Source organism: Telmatherina bonti (genome assembly GCF_933228915.1).
Source record: "Telmatherina bonti genome assembly, chromosome: 16".
In the NCBI taxonomy this organism is placed as follows: Eukaryota; Metazoa; Chordata; class Actinopteri; order Atheriniformes; family Telmatherinidae; genus Telmatherina; species Telmatherina bonti.
The window spans coordinates 3,457,927-3,475,761 of record NC_136614.1 but is presented as its reverse complement, the minus strand read 5'-3'; the positions used below and the strand labels follow the sequence as shown (position 1 = coordinate 3,475,761).

Here is a 17,835-nt window from a genome sequence, read left to right as displayed (position 1 = left end):
AAAGCCGTAGTGATCGATGGATCCATCCCCAATGATGGAAATATCAGGAAAAAGGAGAAACTGGAGAAGTACCAAGACCTCAAGGAAGACCTGGAGAAGGCCTGGAGGGTGAAAGCAACAGTAGTACCCATAGTGATGGGAGCACTGGGGGCCGTGTCCCCCCCACTGGAGAAGTGGCTCCAACAGATACCTGGTGGAACATCAGACATCTCCGTCCAGAAAAGATCAGTCCTAGGAACAGCTGAGATACATAGGACCCTCAAGCTCCCAGGACTCTGGTCGAGAACCCGAGCAACCCTAAACCTCTAATCCTAGAATCGCCCCTGGGTATTATGTTATATTACATTATATTACATTAATTATAATCTTCATCTTCATCTTCTGCCGCTTATCCGGGGTCGGGTCGCGGGGGCAGCAGCCTAAGCAGGGAAGCCCAGACTTCCCTCTCCCCAGCCACATTTGCCAACTCTGCGGGGGGGATCCCGAGGCGTTCCCAGGCCAGCCGAGAGATATAATCCCTCCAGCGTGTCCTGGGTCTTCCCCGGGGTCTCCTCCCAGAGGGACATGCCTGGAACACCTCACCAGGGAGGTCCAGGAGGCATCCTGACCAGATGCCCGAGCCACCTCAGCTGGTTCCTCTCAATGCGGAGGAGCAGCGGCTCTACTCTGATCTCCTCCCAAATGACTGAGCTCCTCACCCTATCTCTAAGGGAGAGCCCGGCCACCCTGCGGAGGAAACTCATTTCAGCCGCCTGTATACGAGATCTCCTTCTTTCGGTCACGACCCACAGCTCATGACCATAGGTGAGGGTAGGAACGTAGATCGACTGGTAAATTGAGAGCTTCGCCTTCTGGCTCAGCTCCTTCTTCACCACGACAGACCAGCACAGAGTCCGCATTACTGCAGACGCCGCACCGATCCGTCTGTCGATCTCACGCTCCATGCTTACCTCACTCGTAAACTAGACCCGACATTTACAGTGTGTTCAGACCAAATGCGTTTTGAGCATTTCCGACGCCCAAAACGCATTTGGTCTGAACACACAACCACTTGAGGCAGGACCTGACTCCCGACCCGGAGAGGACAATCCACCCTATTCCGGCTGAGGACCATGGTCTCAGATTTGGAGGTGCTGATTCTCATCCCAGCCGCTTCACACTCGGCCGCGAATCGCTCAAGCGAGAGCTGGAGATCACGACCAGATGAAGCCAACAGGACCACGTCATCTGCAAAAAGCAGGGACCCAATCCTGAGGCCACCAAGCCGGATCCCCTCAACACCTCGGCTGCTCCTAGAAATTCTGTCCATATAAGTTATGAACAGAATCGGTGATAAAGGGCAGCCTTGGTGGAGTCCAACCCTCACCGGAAACAAATCCGACTTACTACCAGCAATGCGGACCAAGCTCTGACACCTGTCATACAGGGACCGGACAGCTCGTACAAGGGGGTCCGGTACCCCATACTCCCGGAGTACCCCCCACAGGAGCCCCCGGGGGACACGGTCGAATGCCTTCTCCAGGTCCACAAAGCACATGTAGACTGGTTGGGCAAACTCCCATGCCCCCTCCAGGACCCCAAAGAGGGTATAGAGCTGGTCCACTGTTCCGCGACCAGGACGAAAACCACACTGCTCCTCCTCAATCCGGGATTCGACTATCCGGCGGACCCTCCTCTCCAGGACCCCTGAATAGACCTTACCAGGGAGGCTGAGGAGTGTGATTCCCCTGTAATTGGAACACACCCTCCGGTCCCCCGCCTCACTCGGGACATGGTTGAAGCTCTGCTGAAGGTGGGAGTTGAAGCTCGCTCTGACGGGGGACTCAGCCAGACGTTCCCAGCAGACCCTCACAACACATTTGGGCCTGCCAGATCTGACCGGCTTCCTCCCCCACCACCTGAGCCAACTCACCACCAGGTGGTGATCAGTTGAAGCTCCGCCCCCCTCTTCACCTGAGTGTCCAAGGCATGTGGCCGCAGGTCCGACGATACGACTACAAAATCCATCATGGAACTGCGGCCCAGGGAATCCTGATGCCAGGTGTACATATGGACACTCTTATGTTGGAACATGGTGTTCGTTATAGACAATCCATGACGAGCACAGAAGTCCAATAACAAAATACCATTTGGGTTCAGAGGGGGGGGACCATGCCTCCCAATCACTCCCCTCCAGGTCGCACTGTCATTGCCCACGTGAGCATTGAAGTCCCCCAGCAGAACAATGGAGTCCCCAGAAGGAGCACCCTCCAGCACTCCCTCCAAGGACTCCAGAAAGGGTGGGTACTCTGAACTGCTGTTCGGTGCATAAGCACAGACAACAGTCAGGACCCGTCCCCCCACCCGGAGGCGGAGGGAAACTACCCTTTCATCCACCGGGGTAAACCCCAACGTGCAGGCACCAAGCTGGGGGCTGATGAGAATGCCCACACCTGCTCGGCGCCTCTCACCATGAGCAACTCCAGAGTGGAAGAAGGTCCAGCCCCTCTCGAGGGTTCTGGTTCCAGAGCCCAAGCCATGCGTCGAGGTGAGTCCAACTATATCTAGCCGGAACCGCTCAACCTTGCGCACAAGCTCAGGCTCCTTCCCCACCAGAGAGGTGACGTTCCACGTCCCTAGAGCCAGCTTCTGCAGCCGGGGATCGGACCGCCAGGGTCCCCGCCCCTTGCTGCCGCCCAGCTCACACTGCACCCGACCCCTACGGCTCCTCCCGCAGATGGTGAGCCCACGGGAGGATTAAATATAATATAATATAATATTAATTAATATAATATTATCATATATTATTATGTTATTATGTTATGTTATATTTTTCTCACAGCATGTTGATAACGTTGATCCTTCCAAACATGGCCTGTGTTGAGGAATTGATCAGGTTATCGATCTCCGACGCGTCTGCTGCTTCGCTTGCTCTGACCCTCGCGGCTTCCATATGGTCGTGAGCTGACTTTAAGGTCGTCATCCTGTCTTTAACCAGAATAATTCCACCTAGCAGAACAAAAGTCTCTCACGGAAACAACAATAATGATACTTCGTTGTTCGTGGTTGAAATAAATCGGTTAACTTCCACCTGAGCTCACTTCACCTGGCGGAACTTCGGTTGTCATAGCAACGGAACGCTGCAGCGCCGCAGGGGTTGACGGGAAGCCACGGTGTGTTGTGGGTACTGTCATGGCGGCTCGCGCCGGATAAAATCACAACGTTTTTTTTTTTACTTTTGGCTTTTCTGAACCTTTCAGACCGTCCAGGAACCTCCAGGCCTTTCAGATCCTTCCCTGGAATAGTTATTAGAAGCAAGCTTACGCATCATGGCTTCCACCGCAGCCGGAAAGCAGCGGATACCGAAGGTGGCGAAGGTAAAGAAAACACGCTGCTAGCCGCAGCTAATGCTAACTGTTATTAACACGTTTTCTGTTCATTATTATTAATTACTGTAATTAATAATAATTTATAATTAATTCATTATTAACTAATAATTCTGGTAATTATCATTACCACATATAACATCGGTTGTTCATCTGAATAAGTTAGTATTGTGAATAAAACATGCAGCTGTGGTGATGAAGATCCTGATCATCAGTCTGACGGGACGGGTTCTGGTTCGGGCTGGTTCTGGTTCGGCTGGTTTTTGGTTCGGGTTGGTTCTGGTTGTTTGAACGCATATAAACTTTAAACCCAAAGAAAAGTTAAAATACTGAGAGAGACGTCACGTTCTGTTATGTAGGGTCCCAACACTCCCATTACCCAGCACTCCCAGTATTCCCAGTACTCTCAGCATGCTGGAGCTGGAGCATCGTTGTTTTTGCTTTGTTTTTCTTCTTCTTGTGTTTCCTCTACAACTCGTTGGGCAGCCTAAGCAAGTATGGATGACGGCGTCTTCAGCGCGTGGAGCGAAGCTGGAGAGCGGGACAGAGACCACCCTGTCAGCCGCTAGGTGGCGTTCTGCGACGTTCCTCGGCTGATGCCGGAGGAACAGAGCTGATCTCAGGACGGTTCCCGTGTTTCAGGTGAAGAACAAAGCTCCTGCGGAGGTCCAGATCACCGCGGAGCAGCTGCTGAGAGAAGCCAAGGAGCGGGAGCTGGAGCTTCTTCCACCTCCACCCAAACAGAAGATCACTGACAAGGAGGAGCTGAATGATTACAAGCTGAAGAAGAGGAAGGTAGGCTTCAGCTTCATCTTCAGGTGGGCTTCATAAAACCTGAAAGTTCATGTCAGGCTGGTTTCTTCCAGGGCTTTGAGGACAACATCAGGAAGAACCGCACCATCATCAGTAACTGGATTAAATACGCACAATGGGAAGAAAGCCTGAACGAGATCCAGAGGTAACGTCCAGAACTCCTTCACCACCCTTCAGCTTCCTCTGCTCTTCCTCTGACTGCTGGCTCGCTGCCTTCAGGGCGCGCTCCATCTACGAGCGAGCGCTGGACGTGGACCACCGCAACATCACCCTGTGGCTGAAGTACGCCGAGATGGAGATGAAGAGCCGGCAGGTGAACCACGCCCGCAACATCTGGGACCGCGCCATCACCATCCTCCCACGAGTCAACCAGTTCTGGTACGGTGGTGGTTCTCCTCCTGCAGACTAGGCCGGTGTCCGGCTGCTGGGAGGACCACCTGCTTCCATTGTGGTTTCTGGTTTAGCAGGATGTTCTACCAGCTGTCTGCTCCCCCAGGTATAAGTACACCTACATGGAAGAGATGCTGGGGAACGTGGCGGGCTGCCGCCAGGTGTTTGAGCGCTGGATGGAGTGGGAGCCCGACGAGCAGGCCTGGCACTCCTACATCAACTTCGAGCTGCGCTACAAGGAGGTGGACAAGGCTCGCATCATTTATGAGAAATATATCCTTTACGGTCCGCTGTGGCGCCGCCACGTCGGGTAGCGCTTCTGATCACATGACCAGACACGTTCACCATGCCAAAATGCTCTTTGACCGCTCTGAACTCGTCATCGTCCACCCGGAGGTGAAGAACTGGATCAAGTACGCTCGCTTCGAGGAGAAACACGGCTACGTGGCACACAGCAGGAAGGTGTACGAGCGCGCCGTGGACTTCTTCGGGGAGGACCATGTCGACGAAAACCTCTTCGTGGCCTTCGCCAGGTTTGAGGAGACGCAGAAGGAGGTGAGAAGATCCCATCCTGTCCTGTCTGTCTGTCCGTCACGGTGTCCTGTCTGTCTGTCCGTCACGGTGTCCTGTCTGTCCTCCATCACGGTGTCCTGTCTGTCCTCCATCACGGTGTCCTGTATGTCTGTCCGTCACGGTGTCCTGTCTGTCCTCCATCACGGTGTCCTGTCTGTCCTCCATCACGGTGTCCTGTCTGTCTGTCCGTCACGGTGTCCTGTATGTCTGTCCGTCACGGTGTCCTGTATGTCTGTCCGTCACGGTGTCCTGTCTGTCTGTCCGTCACGGTGTCCTGTCTGTCCTCCATCACGGTGTCCTGTATGTCTGTCCGTCACGGTGTCCTGTCTGTCTGTCCGTCACGGTGTCCTGTCTGTCCTCCATCACGGTGTCCTGTCTGTCCTCCATCACGGTGTCCTGTATGTCTGTCCGTCACGGTGTCCTGTCTGTCTGTCCGTCACGGTGTCCTGTATGTCTGTCCGTCACGGTGTCCTGTCTGTCCTCCATCACGGTGTCCTGTCTGTCCTCCATCACGGTGTCCTGTCTGTCCTCCATCACGGTGTCCTGTCTGTCCTCCATCACGGTGTCCTGTCTGTCTGTCCGTCACGGTGTCCTGTCTGTCTGTCCGTCACGGTGTCCTGTCTGTCCTCCATCACGGTGTCCTGTCTGTCTGTCCGTCACGGTGTCCTGTCTGTCTGTCCGTCACGGTGTCCTGTCTGTCCTCCATCACGGTGTCCTGTCTGTCCTCCATCACGGTGTCCTGTATGTCTGTCCGTCACGGTGTCCTGTATGTCTGTCCGTCACGGTGTCCTGTATGTCTGTCCGTCACGGTGTCCTGTCTGTCCTCCGTCACGGTGTCCTGTCTGTCCTCCATCACGGTGTCCTGTCTGTCCTCCATCACGTTGTCCTGTCTGTCCGTCACGGTGTCCTGTCTGTCCGTCACGGTGTCCTGTCTGTCTGTCCGTCACGGTGTCCTGTATGTCTGTCCGTCACGGTGTCCTGTCTGTCTGTCCTCCATCACGGTGTCCTGTCTGTCCTCCATCACGGTGTCCTGTATGTCTGTCCGTCACGGTGTCCTGTATGTCTGTCCGTCACGGTGTCCTGTCTGTCCTCCGTCACGGTGTCCTGTATGTCTGTCCGTCACGGTGTCCTGTCTGTCTGTCCGTCACGGTGTCCTGTCTGTCCTCCGTCACGGTGTCCTGTCTGTCCTCCGTCACGGTGTCCTGTATGTCTGTCCGTCACGGTGTCCTGTCTGTCTGTCCGTCACGGTGTCCTGTATGTCCTCCATCACGGTGTCCTGTCTGTATGTCCTCCATCACGGTGTCCTGTCTGTCTGTCCGTCACGGTGTCCTGTCTGTCCTCCATCACGGTGTCCTGTATGTCTGTCCGTCACGGTGTCCTGTCTGTCTGTCCGTCACGGTGTCCTGTCTGTCTGTCCGTCACGGTGTCCTGTCTGTCTGTCCGTCACGGTGTCCTGTCTGTCTGTCCTCCATCACGGTGTCCTGTCTGTCTGTCCGTCACGGTGTCCTGTCTGTCCTCCGTCACGGTGTCCTGTCTGTCTGTCCGCCGTCACGGTGTCCTGTCTGTCTGTCCGTCATGGTGTCCTGTCTGTCTGTCCGTCACGGTGTCCTGTCTGTCCGCCGTCACGGTGTCCTGTCTGTCTGTCCGTCACGGTGTCCTGTCTGTCTGTCCGTCACGGTGTCCTGTCTGTCTGTCCGTCACGGTGTCCTGTCTGTCTGTCCGTCACGGTGTCCTGTCTGTCCTCCGTCACGGTGTCCTGTCTGTCTGTCCGTCACGGTGTCCTGTCTGTCCGCCGTCACGGTGTCCTGTCTGTCTGTCCGTCACGGTGTCCTGTCTGTCCTCCGTCACGGTGTCCTGTCTGTCTGTCCGTCACGGTGTCCTGTCTGTCCGCCGTCACGGTGTCCTGTCTGTCTGTCCGTCACGGTGTCCTGTCTGTCCTCCGTCACGGTGTCCTGTCTGTCTGTCCGTCACGGTGTCCTGTCTGTCCTCCGTCACGGTGTCCTGTCTGTCTGTCCGTCACGGTGTCCTGTCTGTCTGTCCGCCGTCACGGTGTCCTGTCTGTCTGTCCTCCGTCACGGTGTCCTGTCTGTCCTCCGTCACGGTGTCCTGTCTGTCTGTCCGTCACGGTGTCCTGTCTGTCCGCCGTCACGGTGTCCTGTCTGTCTGTCCGTCACGGTGTCCTGTCTGTCTGTCCGTCACGGTGTCCTGTCTGTCCGCCGTCACGGTGTCCTGTCTGTCTGTCCTCCATCACGGTGTCCTGTCTGTCTGTCCTCCGTCACGGTGTCCTGTCTGTCTGTCCTCCATCACGGTGTCCTGTCTGTCTGTCCGTCACGGTGTCCTGTCTGTCCGCCGTCACGGTGTCCTGTCTGTCCGCCGTCACGGTGTCCTGTCTGTCTGTCCGTCACGGTGTCCTGTCTGTCCGCCGTCACGGTGTCCTGTCTGTCCTCCATCACGGTGTCCTGTCTGTCTGTCCGTCACGGTGTCCTGTCTGTCCGCCGTCACGGTGTCCTGTCTGTCCTCCGTCACGGTGTCCTGTCTGTCCTCCGTCACGGTGTCCTGTCTGTATGTCCTCCATCACGGTGTCCTGTCTGTCCGCCGTCACGGTGTCCTGTCTGTCCGCCGTCACGGTGTCCTGTCTGTCCTCCGTCACGGTGTCCTGTCTGTCTGTCCGTCACGGTGTCCTGTCTGTCCGCCGTCACGGTGTCCTGTCTGTCCTCCGTCACGGTGTCCTGTCTGTCTGTCCGTCACGGTGTCCTGTCTGTCTGTCCGTCACGGTGTCCTGTCTGTCTGTCCGTCACGGTGTCCTGTCTGTCTGTCCGTCACGGTGTCCTGTCTGTCCGCCGTCACGGTGTCCTGTCTGTCCGCCGTCACGGTGTCCTGTCTGTCCGCCGTCACGGTGTCCTGTCTGTCTGTCCGTCACGGTGTCCTGTCTGTCTGTCCGTCACGGTGTCCTGTCTGTCTGTCCGTCACGGTGTCCTGTCTGTCCTCCGTCACGGTGTCCTGTCTGTCTGTCCTCCGTCACGGTGTCCTGTCTGTCCGCCGTCACGGTGTCCTGTCTGTCCTCCGTCACGGTGTCCTGTCTGTCCTCCGTCACGGTGTCCTGTCTGTCTGTCCTCCGTCACGGTGTCCTGTCTGTCCTCCGTCACGGTGTCCTGTCTGTCTGTCCGTCACGGTGTCCTGTCTGTCCGCCGTCACGGTGTCCTGTCTGTCTGTCCGTCACGGTGTCCTGTCTGTCCTCCGTCACGGTGTCCTGTCTGTCCTCCGTCACGGTGTCCTGTCTGTCTGTCCTCCGTCACGGTGTCCTGTCTGTCCGCCGTCACGGTGTCCTGTCTGTCTGTCCGTCACGGTGTCCTGTCTGTCTGTCCGTCACGGTGTCCTGTCTGTCCTCCGTCACGGTGTCCTGTCTGTCTGTCCTCCGTCACGGTGTCCTGTCTGTCCTCCGTCACGGTGTCCTGTCTGTCTGTCCTCCGTCACGGTGTCCTGTCTGTCCTCCGTCACGGTGTCCTGTCTGTCTGTCCGTCACGGTGTCCTGTCTGTCCTCCGTCACGGTGTCCTGTCTGTCTGTCCGTCACGGTGTCCTGTCTGTCCTCCGTCACGGTGTCCTGTCTGTCCTCCGTCACGGTGTCCTGTCTGTCCTCCGTCACGGTGTCCTGTCTGTCCTCCGTCACGGTGTCCTGTCTGTCCTCCGTCACGGTGTCCTGTCTGTCCTCCGTCACGGTGTCCTGTCTGTCTGTCCGTCACGGTGTCCTGTCTGTCCTCCGTCACGGTGTCCTGTCTGTCCTCCGTCACGGTGTCCTGTCTGTCCTCCGTCACGGTGTCCTGTCCGTCTGTCCGTCACGGTGTCCTGTCTGTCCTCCGTCACGGTGTCCTGTCTGTCCTCCGTCACGGTGTCCTGTCTGTCCTCCGTCACGGTGTCCTGTCTGTCTGTCCGTCACGGTGTCCTGTCTGTCCTCCGTCACGGTGTCCTGTCTGTCCTCCGTCACGGTGTCCTGTCTGTCCTCCGTCACGGTGTCCTGTCTGTCTGTCCGTCACGGTGTCCTGTCTGTCCTCCGTCACGGTGTCCTGTCTGTCCTCCGTCACGGTGTCCTGTCCGTCCACAGTTCGAGCGGGTCCGGGTCATCTATAAGTACGCTCTGGACCGGATCCCCAAACACCAGGCCCAGGAGCTGTTTAAGAACTACACCATGTTTGAGAAGAAGTTTGGAGACCGGCGGGGAATCGAGGACGTCATCGTCAGCAAGCGGCGGTTCCAGTACGAAGAGGAAGTCAAGGTTCTGGAAGCGTGTGGAAACGGAGCAGAACCAGTAGAACGGAACCGTAGAACCAAACATGTCCTCCGTGTTCCACCAGGCCAACCCACACAACTACGACGCCTGGTTCGATTACCTGCGGCTGGTGGAGAGCGATGCAGACGTGGACACGGTTCGAGAGGTTTACGAGCGCGCCATCGCCAACGTCCCCCCCCTGCAGGAGAAGAGACACTGGAGGAGATACGTCTACCTGTGGATCAACTACGCCCTGTACGAGGAGCTGGAGGTTAAGGTCCGTAGCGGAGCTCTGGTCTGGCCTTCATCCCTCTGCTGCTCTGATCTTCTTGCTTCGTGTTTCCAGGATCCTGAGAGAACCAGGCAAGTCTACCAGGCGTGTCTGGACCTGATTCCCCACAAGAAGGTGAGTCCACACCAGAGACTGTATATAAAAAATGGGCGGAGCCTCCGTGACGTCCCCCGTAAGTTTCTGAAGAGCTGAATTGAAGCTCGGTGGGCGGTTCCTACCGTCACCATCTTGGCAGGACATGCGTGTCGTCTCGCCCGGAAAATACAAATATGGGCAAAGAGGTGGAGTTGAGAGGGGGGCTGTGAGCGTCATGGTGGATGATTGACATCTAGCGAACTCCGAGCTTTCTGTAGCTAAGAGCTAACCGAGCTAACCCGGAGATAACAGGAGCTAACCAGCTAACGGAGGTAAGCGGGCTAAAGCTAAGTCACGTTGTTAACCGGCTAAAAACCGCGGTTGTTCTGGTCCATCTGGACCAGCCAGTCCATCCGGTCCATGTGGTCCATCCGGATCATCCAAGTCTCTGGACCATCTGGGCCATCTATTCGATTTGATGTATCCGGTGTCCGGTGGTTTGATGCCGACGCTCCTCCACCTTCCTGGAAGAGTCCGGTGGTTTGATGCCGACGCTCCTCCACCTTCCTGGAAGAGTCCGGTGGTTTGATGCCGACGCTCCTCCACCTTCCTGGAAGAGTCCGGTGGTTTGATGCCGACACTCCTCCACCTTCCTGGAAGAGTCCGGTGGTTTGATGCCGACACTCCTCCACCTTCCTGGAAGAGTCCGGTGGTTTGATGCCGACGCTCCTCCACCTTCCTGGAAGAGTCCGGTGGTTTGATGCCGACGCTCCTCCACCTTCCTGGAAGAGTTCGGTGGTTTGATGCCGACACTCCTCCACCTTCCTGGAAGAGTTCGGTGGTTTGATGCCGACGCTCCTCCACCTTCCTGGAAGAGTCCGGTGGTTTGATGCCGACACTCCTCCACCTTCCTGGAAGAGTCCGGTGGTTTGATGCCGACGCTCCTCCACCTTCCTGGAAGAGTCCGGTGGTTTGATGCCGACGCTCCTCCACCTTCCTGGAAGAGTTCGGTGGTTTGATGCCGACACTCCTCCACCTTCCTGGAAGAGTCCGGTGGTTTGATGCCGACGCTCCTCCACCTTCCTGGAAGAGTTCGGTGGTTTGATGCCGACACTCCTCCACCTTCCTGGAAGAGTCCGGTGGTTTGATGCCGACGCTCCTCCACCTTCCTGGAAGAGTCCGGTGGTTTGATGCCGACGCTCCTCCACCTTCCTGGAAGAGTTCGGTGGTTTGATGCCGACACTCCTCCACCTTCCTGGAAGAGTTCGGTGGTTTGATGCCGACGCTCCTCCACCTTCCTGGAAGAGTCCAGATCAGTTCTACATTCCTCCGTTTCCCTACTGAGCTTCATGGAAACGACACGTTTCATGTTTATCAGGGTCACATGACCTTTATGGCCAACATGTGGGGGCGTGGCCAGACGCTGCCTTGTGTCGCAGCTTGTGGTATTGATCCTGATGGATGATCAGAACCAGGCGTGGGACATGCGTGTTTCCTCTTGAGGCCTCCAGTAGAAAACTACATCATTTAAACTTAATATTTTATATAATTTTACATTTTGATTGAACATAGAAATAAAATCAGATTTTAAACTTTTTCATTTTAACATTTTCTTTGTTTTTTTTTTTTTATTGGTTTTTAATGTTATGGAAAATATTTTACATTAAGTTAATGTTATTGATCTATTTTTATTCTTCTGGTTTGTCCAGAAATGACTATAACTCCGTTTCAGACGTATGCAGGACCCGGAAGGCCCTTCGGAGGGCCGGTTCGGACCCCCAGGCCCTACGTTTGGTTTCCAGAAGCCTGTCTGACATCCATGTGTTTGTTTCGTTTAGTTCACCTTCGCTAAGATCTGGCTTCTCTACGCTCAGTTTGAGATCCGCCAAAAGAACCTGCAGGGAGCCAGAAAGGTCATGGTAAGGTCCAGCTGTTGCTGCCACATCTGCAGCGCCACCATCTCCGTTCAGCATCCAGATGAAGCATCTGTCTCGCAGGGCTCCGCCATCGGTAAATGTCCCAAGAACAAACTGCTGAAGGGCTACATCGAGCTGGAGCTGCAGCTGCGAGAGTTCGACCGCTGCAGGAAGCTGTACGAGAAGTACCTGGAGTTCAGTCCGGAAAACTGCACCACCTGGATCAAGTTCGCCGAGCTGGAGACCATCCTGGGAGACGTGGACCGGGCCCGGGCCATCTTTGAGCTGGCTATCGGACAGCCGCGGCTGGACATGCCCGAGGTAGGGGCCTCCTCGTAAACGGCAGGTTTCAGGTCGGAGACGGCGGGTCGGAGATGCCCTCAGTGTGTCTCTGCTTCCTCTGCAGGTTCTCTGGAAATCCTACATCGACTTTGAGATCGAACAGGAAGAGTTCGAGAACACGAGGAACCTTTACAAGAGGCTGCTACAGCGAACGCAGCACGTCAAGGTGAGACCTCCTCCTGACCTCCCCAGCACTGATCCGTGTCGACCGTCTGATCCGTGTCGACCGTCTGATCCGTGTCGACCGTCTGATCCGTATCGACCGTCTGATCCGTGTCGACCGACTGATCCGTGTCGACCGTCTGATCCGTGTCGATCGTCTGATCCGTGTCGACCGACTGATCCGTGTCGACCGTCTGATCCGTGTCGACCGTCTGATCCGTGTCGACCGTCTGATCCGTGTCGACCGACTGATCCGTGTCGACCGACTGATCCGTGTCGACCGTCTGATCCGTGTCGATCGTCTGATCCGTGTCGACCGACTGATCCGTGTCGACCGTCTGATCCGTGTCGACCGTCTGATCCGTGTCGACCGTCTGATCCGTGTCGACCGACTGATCCGTGTCGACCGTCTGATCCGTGTCGACCGTCTGATCCGTGTCGACCGTCTGATCCGTGTCGACCGACTGATCCGTGTCGACCGTCTGATCCGTGTCGACCGTCTGATCCGTGTCGACCGTCTGATCCGTGTCGACCGACTGCTCCGCGTCGACCGTCTGATCCGCGTCGACCGTCTGATCCGCGTCGACCGTCTGATCCGCGTCGACCGACTGCTCCGTGTCGACCGACTGCTCCGTGTCGACCGACTGCTCCGTGTCGACCGTCTGATCCGTGTCGTCCGACTGCTCCGTGTCGACCGTCTGATCCGTGTCGTCCGACTGCTCCGTGTCGACCGTCTGATCCGTGTCGACCGACTGCTCCGTGTCGACCGTCTGATCCGTGTCGACCGTCTGATCCGTGTCGACCGTCTGATCCGTGTCGACCGTCTGATCCGTGTCGACCGTCTGATCCGTGTCGACCGTCTGATCCGTGTCGACCGTCTGATCCGTGTCGACCGTCTGATCCGTGTCGACCGACTGCTCCGTGTCGACCGTCTGATCCGTGTCGACCGACTGCTCCGTGTCGACCGACTGCTCCGTGTCGACCGACTGCTCCGTGTCGACCGTCTGATCCGTGTCGACCGTCTGATCCGTGTCCACCGACTGCTCCGTGTCGACCGACTGCTCCGTGTCGACCGTCTGATCCGTGTCGACCGACTGCTCCGTGTCGACCGTCTGATCCGTGTCGACCGACTGCTCCGTGTCGACCGACTGCTCCGTGTCGACCGTCTGATCCGTGTCGACCGTCTGATCCGTGTCGACCGTCTGATCCGTGTCGACCGACTGCTCCGTGTCGACCGACTGCTCCGTGTCGACCGACTGATCCGTGTCGACCGACTGCTCCGTGTCGACCGACTGATCCGTGTCGACCGTCTGCTCCGTGTCGACCGACTGCTCCGTGTCGACCGACTGATCCGTGTCGACCGTCTGCTCCGTGTCGACCGACTGATCCGTGATTCTGTTTCGACCGACTGATCCGTGTCGACCGACTGATCCGTGTCGACCGACTGATCCGTGTCGACCGACTGATCCGTGTCGATCGACTGATCCGTGTCGACCGACTGATCCGTGTCGACCGTCTGCTCCGTGATTCTGTTTCGACCGACTGATCCGTGTCGACCGACTGCTCCGTGTCGATCGACTGATCCGTGTCGACCGTCTGATCCGTGATTCTGTTTCGACCGACTGCTCCGTGTCGATCGACTGCTCCGTGTCGACCGTATGATCCGTGTCGACCATCTGATCCGTGTCGACCATCTGATCCGTGTCGACCGACTGCTCCGTGTCGACCGTCTGATCCGTGTCGACCGACTGCTCCGTGTCGACCGACTGATCCGTGTCGACCGACTGCTCCGTGTCGACCGTCTGATCCGTGTCGACCGTCTGATCCGTGTCGACCGACTGCTCCGTGTCGACCGTCTGATCCGTGTCGACCGACTGCTCCGTGTCGACCGTCTGATCCGTGTCGACCGACTGCTCCGTGTCGACCGACTGCTCCGTGTCGACCGACTGCTCCGTGTCGACCGACTGATCCGTGTCGACCGTCTGATCCGTGTCGACCGTCTGATCCGTGATTCTGTTTCGACCGACTGATCCGTGTCGACCGTCTGATCCGTGTCGACCGTCTGATCCGTGTCGACCGTCTGCTCCGTGTCGACCGTCTGCTCCGTGTCGACCGTCTGATCCGTGTCGACCGTCTGATCCGTGTCGACCGACTGCTCCGTGTCGACCGACTGCTCCGTGTCGACCGACTGCTCCGTGTCGACCGACTGCTCCGTGTCGACCGTCTGATCCGTGTCGACCGTCTGATCCGTGTCGACCGACTGCTCCGTGTCGACCGTCTGATCCGTGTTTACCGTCTGATCCGTGTCGACCGTCTGCTCCGTGTCGACCGACTGATCCGCGTCGACCGTCTGATCCGTGTCGACCGACTGCTCCGTGTCGACCGACTGCTCCGTGTCGACCGTCTGATCCGTGTTTACCGTCTGATCCGTGTCGACCGACTGCTCCGTGTCGACCGTCTGATCCGTGTTTACCGTCTGATCCGTGTCGACCGTCTGATCCGTGTCGACCGACTGCTCCGTGTCGACCGTCTGATCCGTGTCGACCGACTGATCCGTGTCGACCGACTGATCCGTGTCGACCGTCTGCTCCGTGTCGACCGTCTGATCCGTGTCGACCGACTGATCCGTGTCGACCGACTGATCCGTGTCGACCGACTGCTCCGTGTCGACCGACTGCTCCGTGTCGACCGTCTGATCCGTGTCGACCGACTGCTCCGCGTCGACCGTCTGATCCGTGTCGACCGACTGATCGACCGACTGATCCGCGTCGACCGACTGCTCCGCGTCGACCGACTGATCCGCGTCGACCGACTGATCCGCGTCGACCGACTGCTCCGCGTCGACCGTCTGATCCGCGTCGACCGACTGCTCCGTGTCGACCGTCTGCTCCGTGTCGACCGTCTGATCCGCGTCGACCGTCTGATCCGCGTCGACCGACTGCTCCGCGTCGACCGACTGATCCGCGTCGACCGTCTGATCGACCGACTGATCCGCGTCGACCGACTGATCCGCGTCGACCGACTGATCCGCGTCGACCGACTGATCCGCGTCGACCGACTGATCCGCGTCGACCGACTGCTCCGCGTCGACCGTCTGATCCGCGTCGACCGACTGATCCGCGTCGACCGTCTGATCCGCGTCGACCGACTGATCCGCGTCGACCGACTGATCCGCGTCGACCGACTGCTCCGCGTCGACCGTCTGATCCGCGTCGACCGACTGCTCCGCGTCGACCGACTGATCCGCGTCGACCGTCTGATCGACCGACTGATCCGCGTCGACCGACTGATCCGCGTCGACCGACTGATCCGCGTCGACCGACTGATCCGCGTCGACCGTCTGATCCGCGTCGACCGACTGATCCGCGTCGACCGTCTGATCCGCGTCGACCGACTGATCCGCGTCGACCGTCTGATCCGCGTCGACCGTCTGCTCCGCGTCGACCGTCTGATCCGCGTCGACCGTCTGATCCGCGTCGACCGACTGATCCGCGTCGACCGTCTGATCCGCGTCGACCGACTGATCCGCGTCGACCGACTGATCCGCGTCGACCGACTGATCCGCGTCGACCGACTGATCCGCGTCGACCGTCTGATCCGCGTCGACCGACTGATCCGCGTCGACCGACTGATCCGCGTCGACCGACTGATCCGCGTCGACCGTCTGATCCGCGTCGACCGACTGCTCCGCGTCGACCGACTGATCCGCGTCGACCGACTGCTCCGCGTCGACCGACTGATCCGCGTCGACCGACTGATCCGCGTCGACCGACTGATCCGCGTCGACCGACTGATCCGCGTCGACCGACTGATCCGCGTCGACCGACTGCTCCGCGTCGACCGTCTGATCCGCGTCGACCGTCTGCTCCGCGTCGACCGTCTGATCGACCGACTGATCCGCGTCGACCGACTGATCCGCGTCGACCGACTGATCCGCGTCGACCGACTGATCCGCGTCGACCGACTGCTCCGCGTCGACCGTCTGATCCGCGTCGACCGACTGCTCCGTGTCGACCGTCTGCTCCGTGTCGACCGTCTGATCCGCGTCGACCGTCTGATCCGCGTCGACCGACTGCTCCGCGTCGACCGACTGATCCGCGTCGACCGTCTGATCGACCGACTGATCCGCGTCGACCGACTGATCCGCGTCGACCGACTGATCCGCGTCGACCGACTGATCCGCGTCGACCGACTGATCCGCGTCGACCGACTGCTCCGCGTCGACCGTCTGATCCGCGTCGACCGACTGATCCGCGTCGACCGTCTGATCCGCGTCGACCGACTGATCCGCGTCGACCGACTGATCCGCGTCGACCGACTGCTCCGCGTCGACCGTCTGATCCGCGTCGACCGACTGCTCCGCGTCGACCGACTGATCCGCGTCGACCGACTGCTCCGCGTCGACCGACTGATCCGCGTCGACCGACTGATCCGCGTCGACCGACTGATCCGCGTCGACCGACTGATCCGCGTCGACCGACTGATCCGCGTCGACCGACTGATCCGCGTCGACCGACTGATCCGCGTCGACCGTCTGATCCGCGTCGACCGACTGATCCGCGTCGACCGTCTGATCCGCGTCGACCGACTGATCCGCGTCGACCGTCTGATCCGCGTCGACCGTCTGCTCCGCGTCGACCGTCTGATCCGCGTCGACCGTCTGATCCGCGTCGACCGACTGATCCGCGTCGACCGACTGATCCGCGTCGACCGACTGATCCGCGTCGACCGACTGATCCGCGTCGACCGTCTGATCCGCGTCGACCGACTGATCCGCGTCGACCGACTGATCCGCGTCGACCGACTGATCCGCGTCGACCGTCTGATCCGCGTCGACCGACTGCTCCGCGTCGACCGACTGATCCGCGTCGACCGACTGCTCCGCGTCGACCGACTGATCCGCGTCGACCGACTGATCCGCGTCGACCGACTGATCCGCGTCGACCGACTGATCCGCGTCGACCGACTGATCCGTGTCGACCGTCTGATCCGCGTCGACCGACTGATCCGCGTCGACCGACTGATCCGCGTCGACCGACTGCTCCGCGTCGACCGACTGATCCGCGTCGACCGACTGATCCGCGTCGACCGACTGATCCGCGTCGACCGACTGATCCGCGTCGACCGTCTGATCCGCGTCGACCGACTGATCCGCGTCGACCGACTGATCCGCGTCGACCGACTGATCCGCGTCGACCGTCTGATCCGCGTCGACCGACTGCTCCGCGTCGACCGACTGATCCGCGTCGACCGACTGCTCCGCGTCGACCGACTGATCCGCGTCGACCGACTGATCCGCGTCGACCGACTGATCCGCGTCGACCGACTGATCCGCGTCGACCGACTGATCCGCGTCGACCGTCTGATCCGCGTCGACCGTCTGATCCGCGTCGACCGACTGATCCGCGTCGACCGTCTGATCCGCGTCGACCGTCTGATCCGCGTCGACCGACTGATCCGCGTCGACCGTCTGATCCGCGTCGACCGTCTGATCCGCGTCGACCGTCTGATCCGCGTCGACCGACTGATCCGCGTCGACCGACTGATCCGCGTCGACCGACTGATCCGCGTCGACCGACTGATCCGCGTCGACCGACTGATCCGCGTCGACCGACTGCTCCGCGTCGACCGACTGCTCCGCG

The 17,835-nt window shown here is 58.8% G+C and overlaps 1 protein-coding gene across 2 annotated transcripts in view; it reads left to right on the top strand.

Annotated features, from left to right (window-relative positions):
- The first annotated feature begins 3,182 nt into the window (after window positions 1–3,182).
- crnkl1 (crooked neck pre-mRNA splicing factor 1) overlaps window positions 3,183–17,835 on the top strand; it is a 25,172-nt gene continuing 10,519 nt past the window's right edge. Inside the window, exons 1-12 of one of the 2 annotated variants that reach the window (XM_079255884.1) lie at window positions 3,183–3,356; window positions 4,008–4,160; window positions 4,232–4,323; window positions 4,398–4,556; window positions 4,675–4,841; window positions 4,945–5,123; window positions 9,242–9,412; window positions 9,492–9,683; window positions 9,753–9,812; window positions 11,612–11,692; window positions 11,771–12,010; window positions 12,096–12,197. In XM_079255884.1, coding sequence (XP_079112010.1) covers window positions 3,309–3,356; window positions 4,008–4,160; window positions 4,232–4,323; window positions 4,398–4,556; window positions 4,675–4,841; window positions 4,945–5,123; window positions 9,242–9,412; window positions 9,492–9,683; window positions 9,753–9,812; window positions 11,612–11,692; window positions 11,771–12,010; window positions 12,096–12,197 — 1,644 coding nt within the window. In that variant the 5' untranslated portion in view covers window positions 3,183–3,308. Of the gene's footprint in view, window positions 3,357–4,007; window positions 4,161–4,231; window positions 4,324–4,397; window positions 4,557–4,674; window positions 4,842–4,944; window positions 5,124–9,241; window positions 9,413–9,491; window positions 9,684–9,752; window positions 9,813–11,611; window positions 12,011–12,095; window positions 12,198–17,835 lie in introns of both variants that reach the window. The other variant, XM_079255885.1, reaches the window with a different exon arrangement.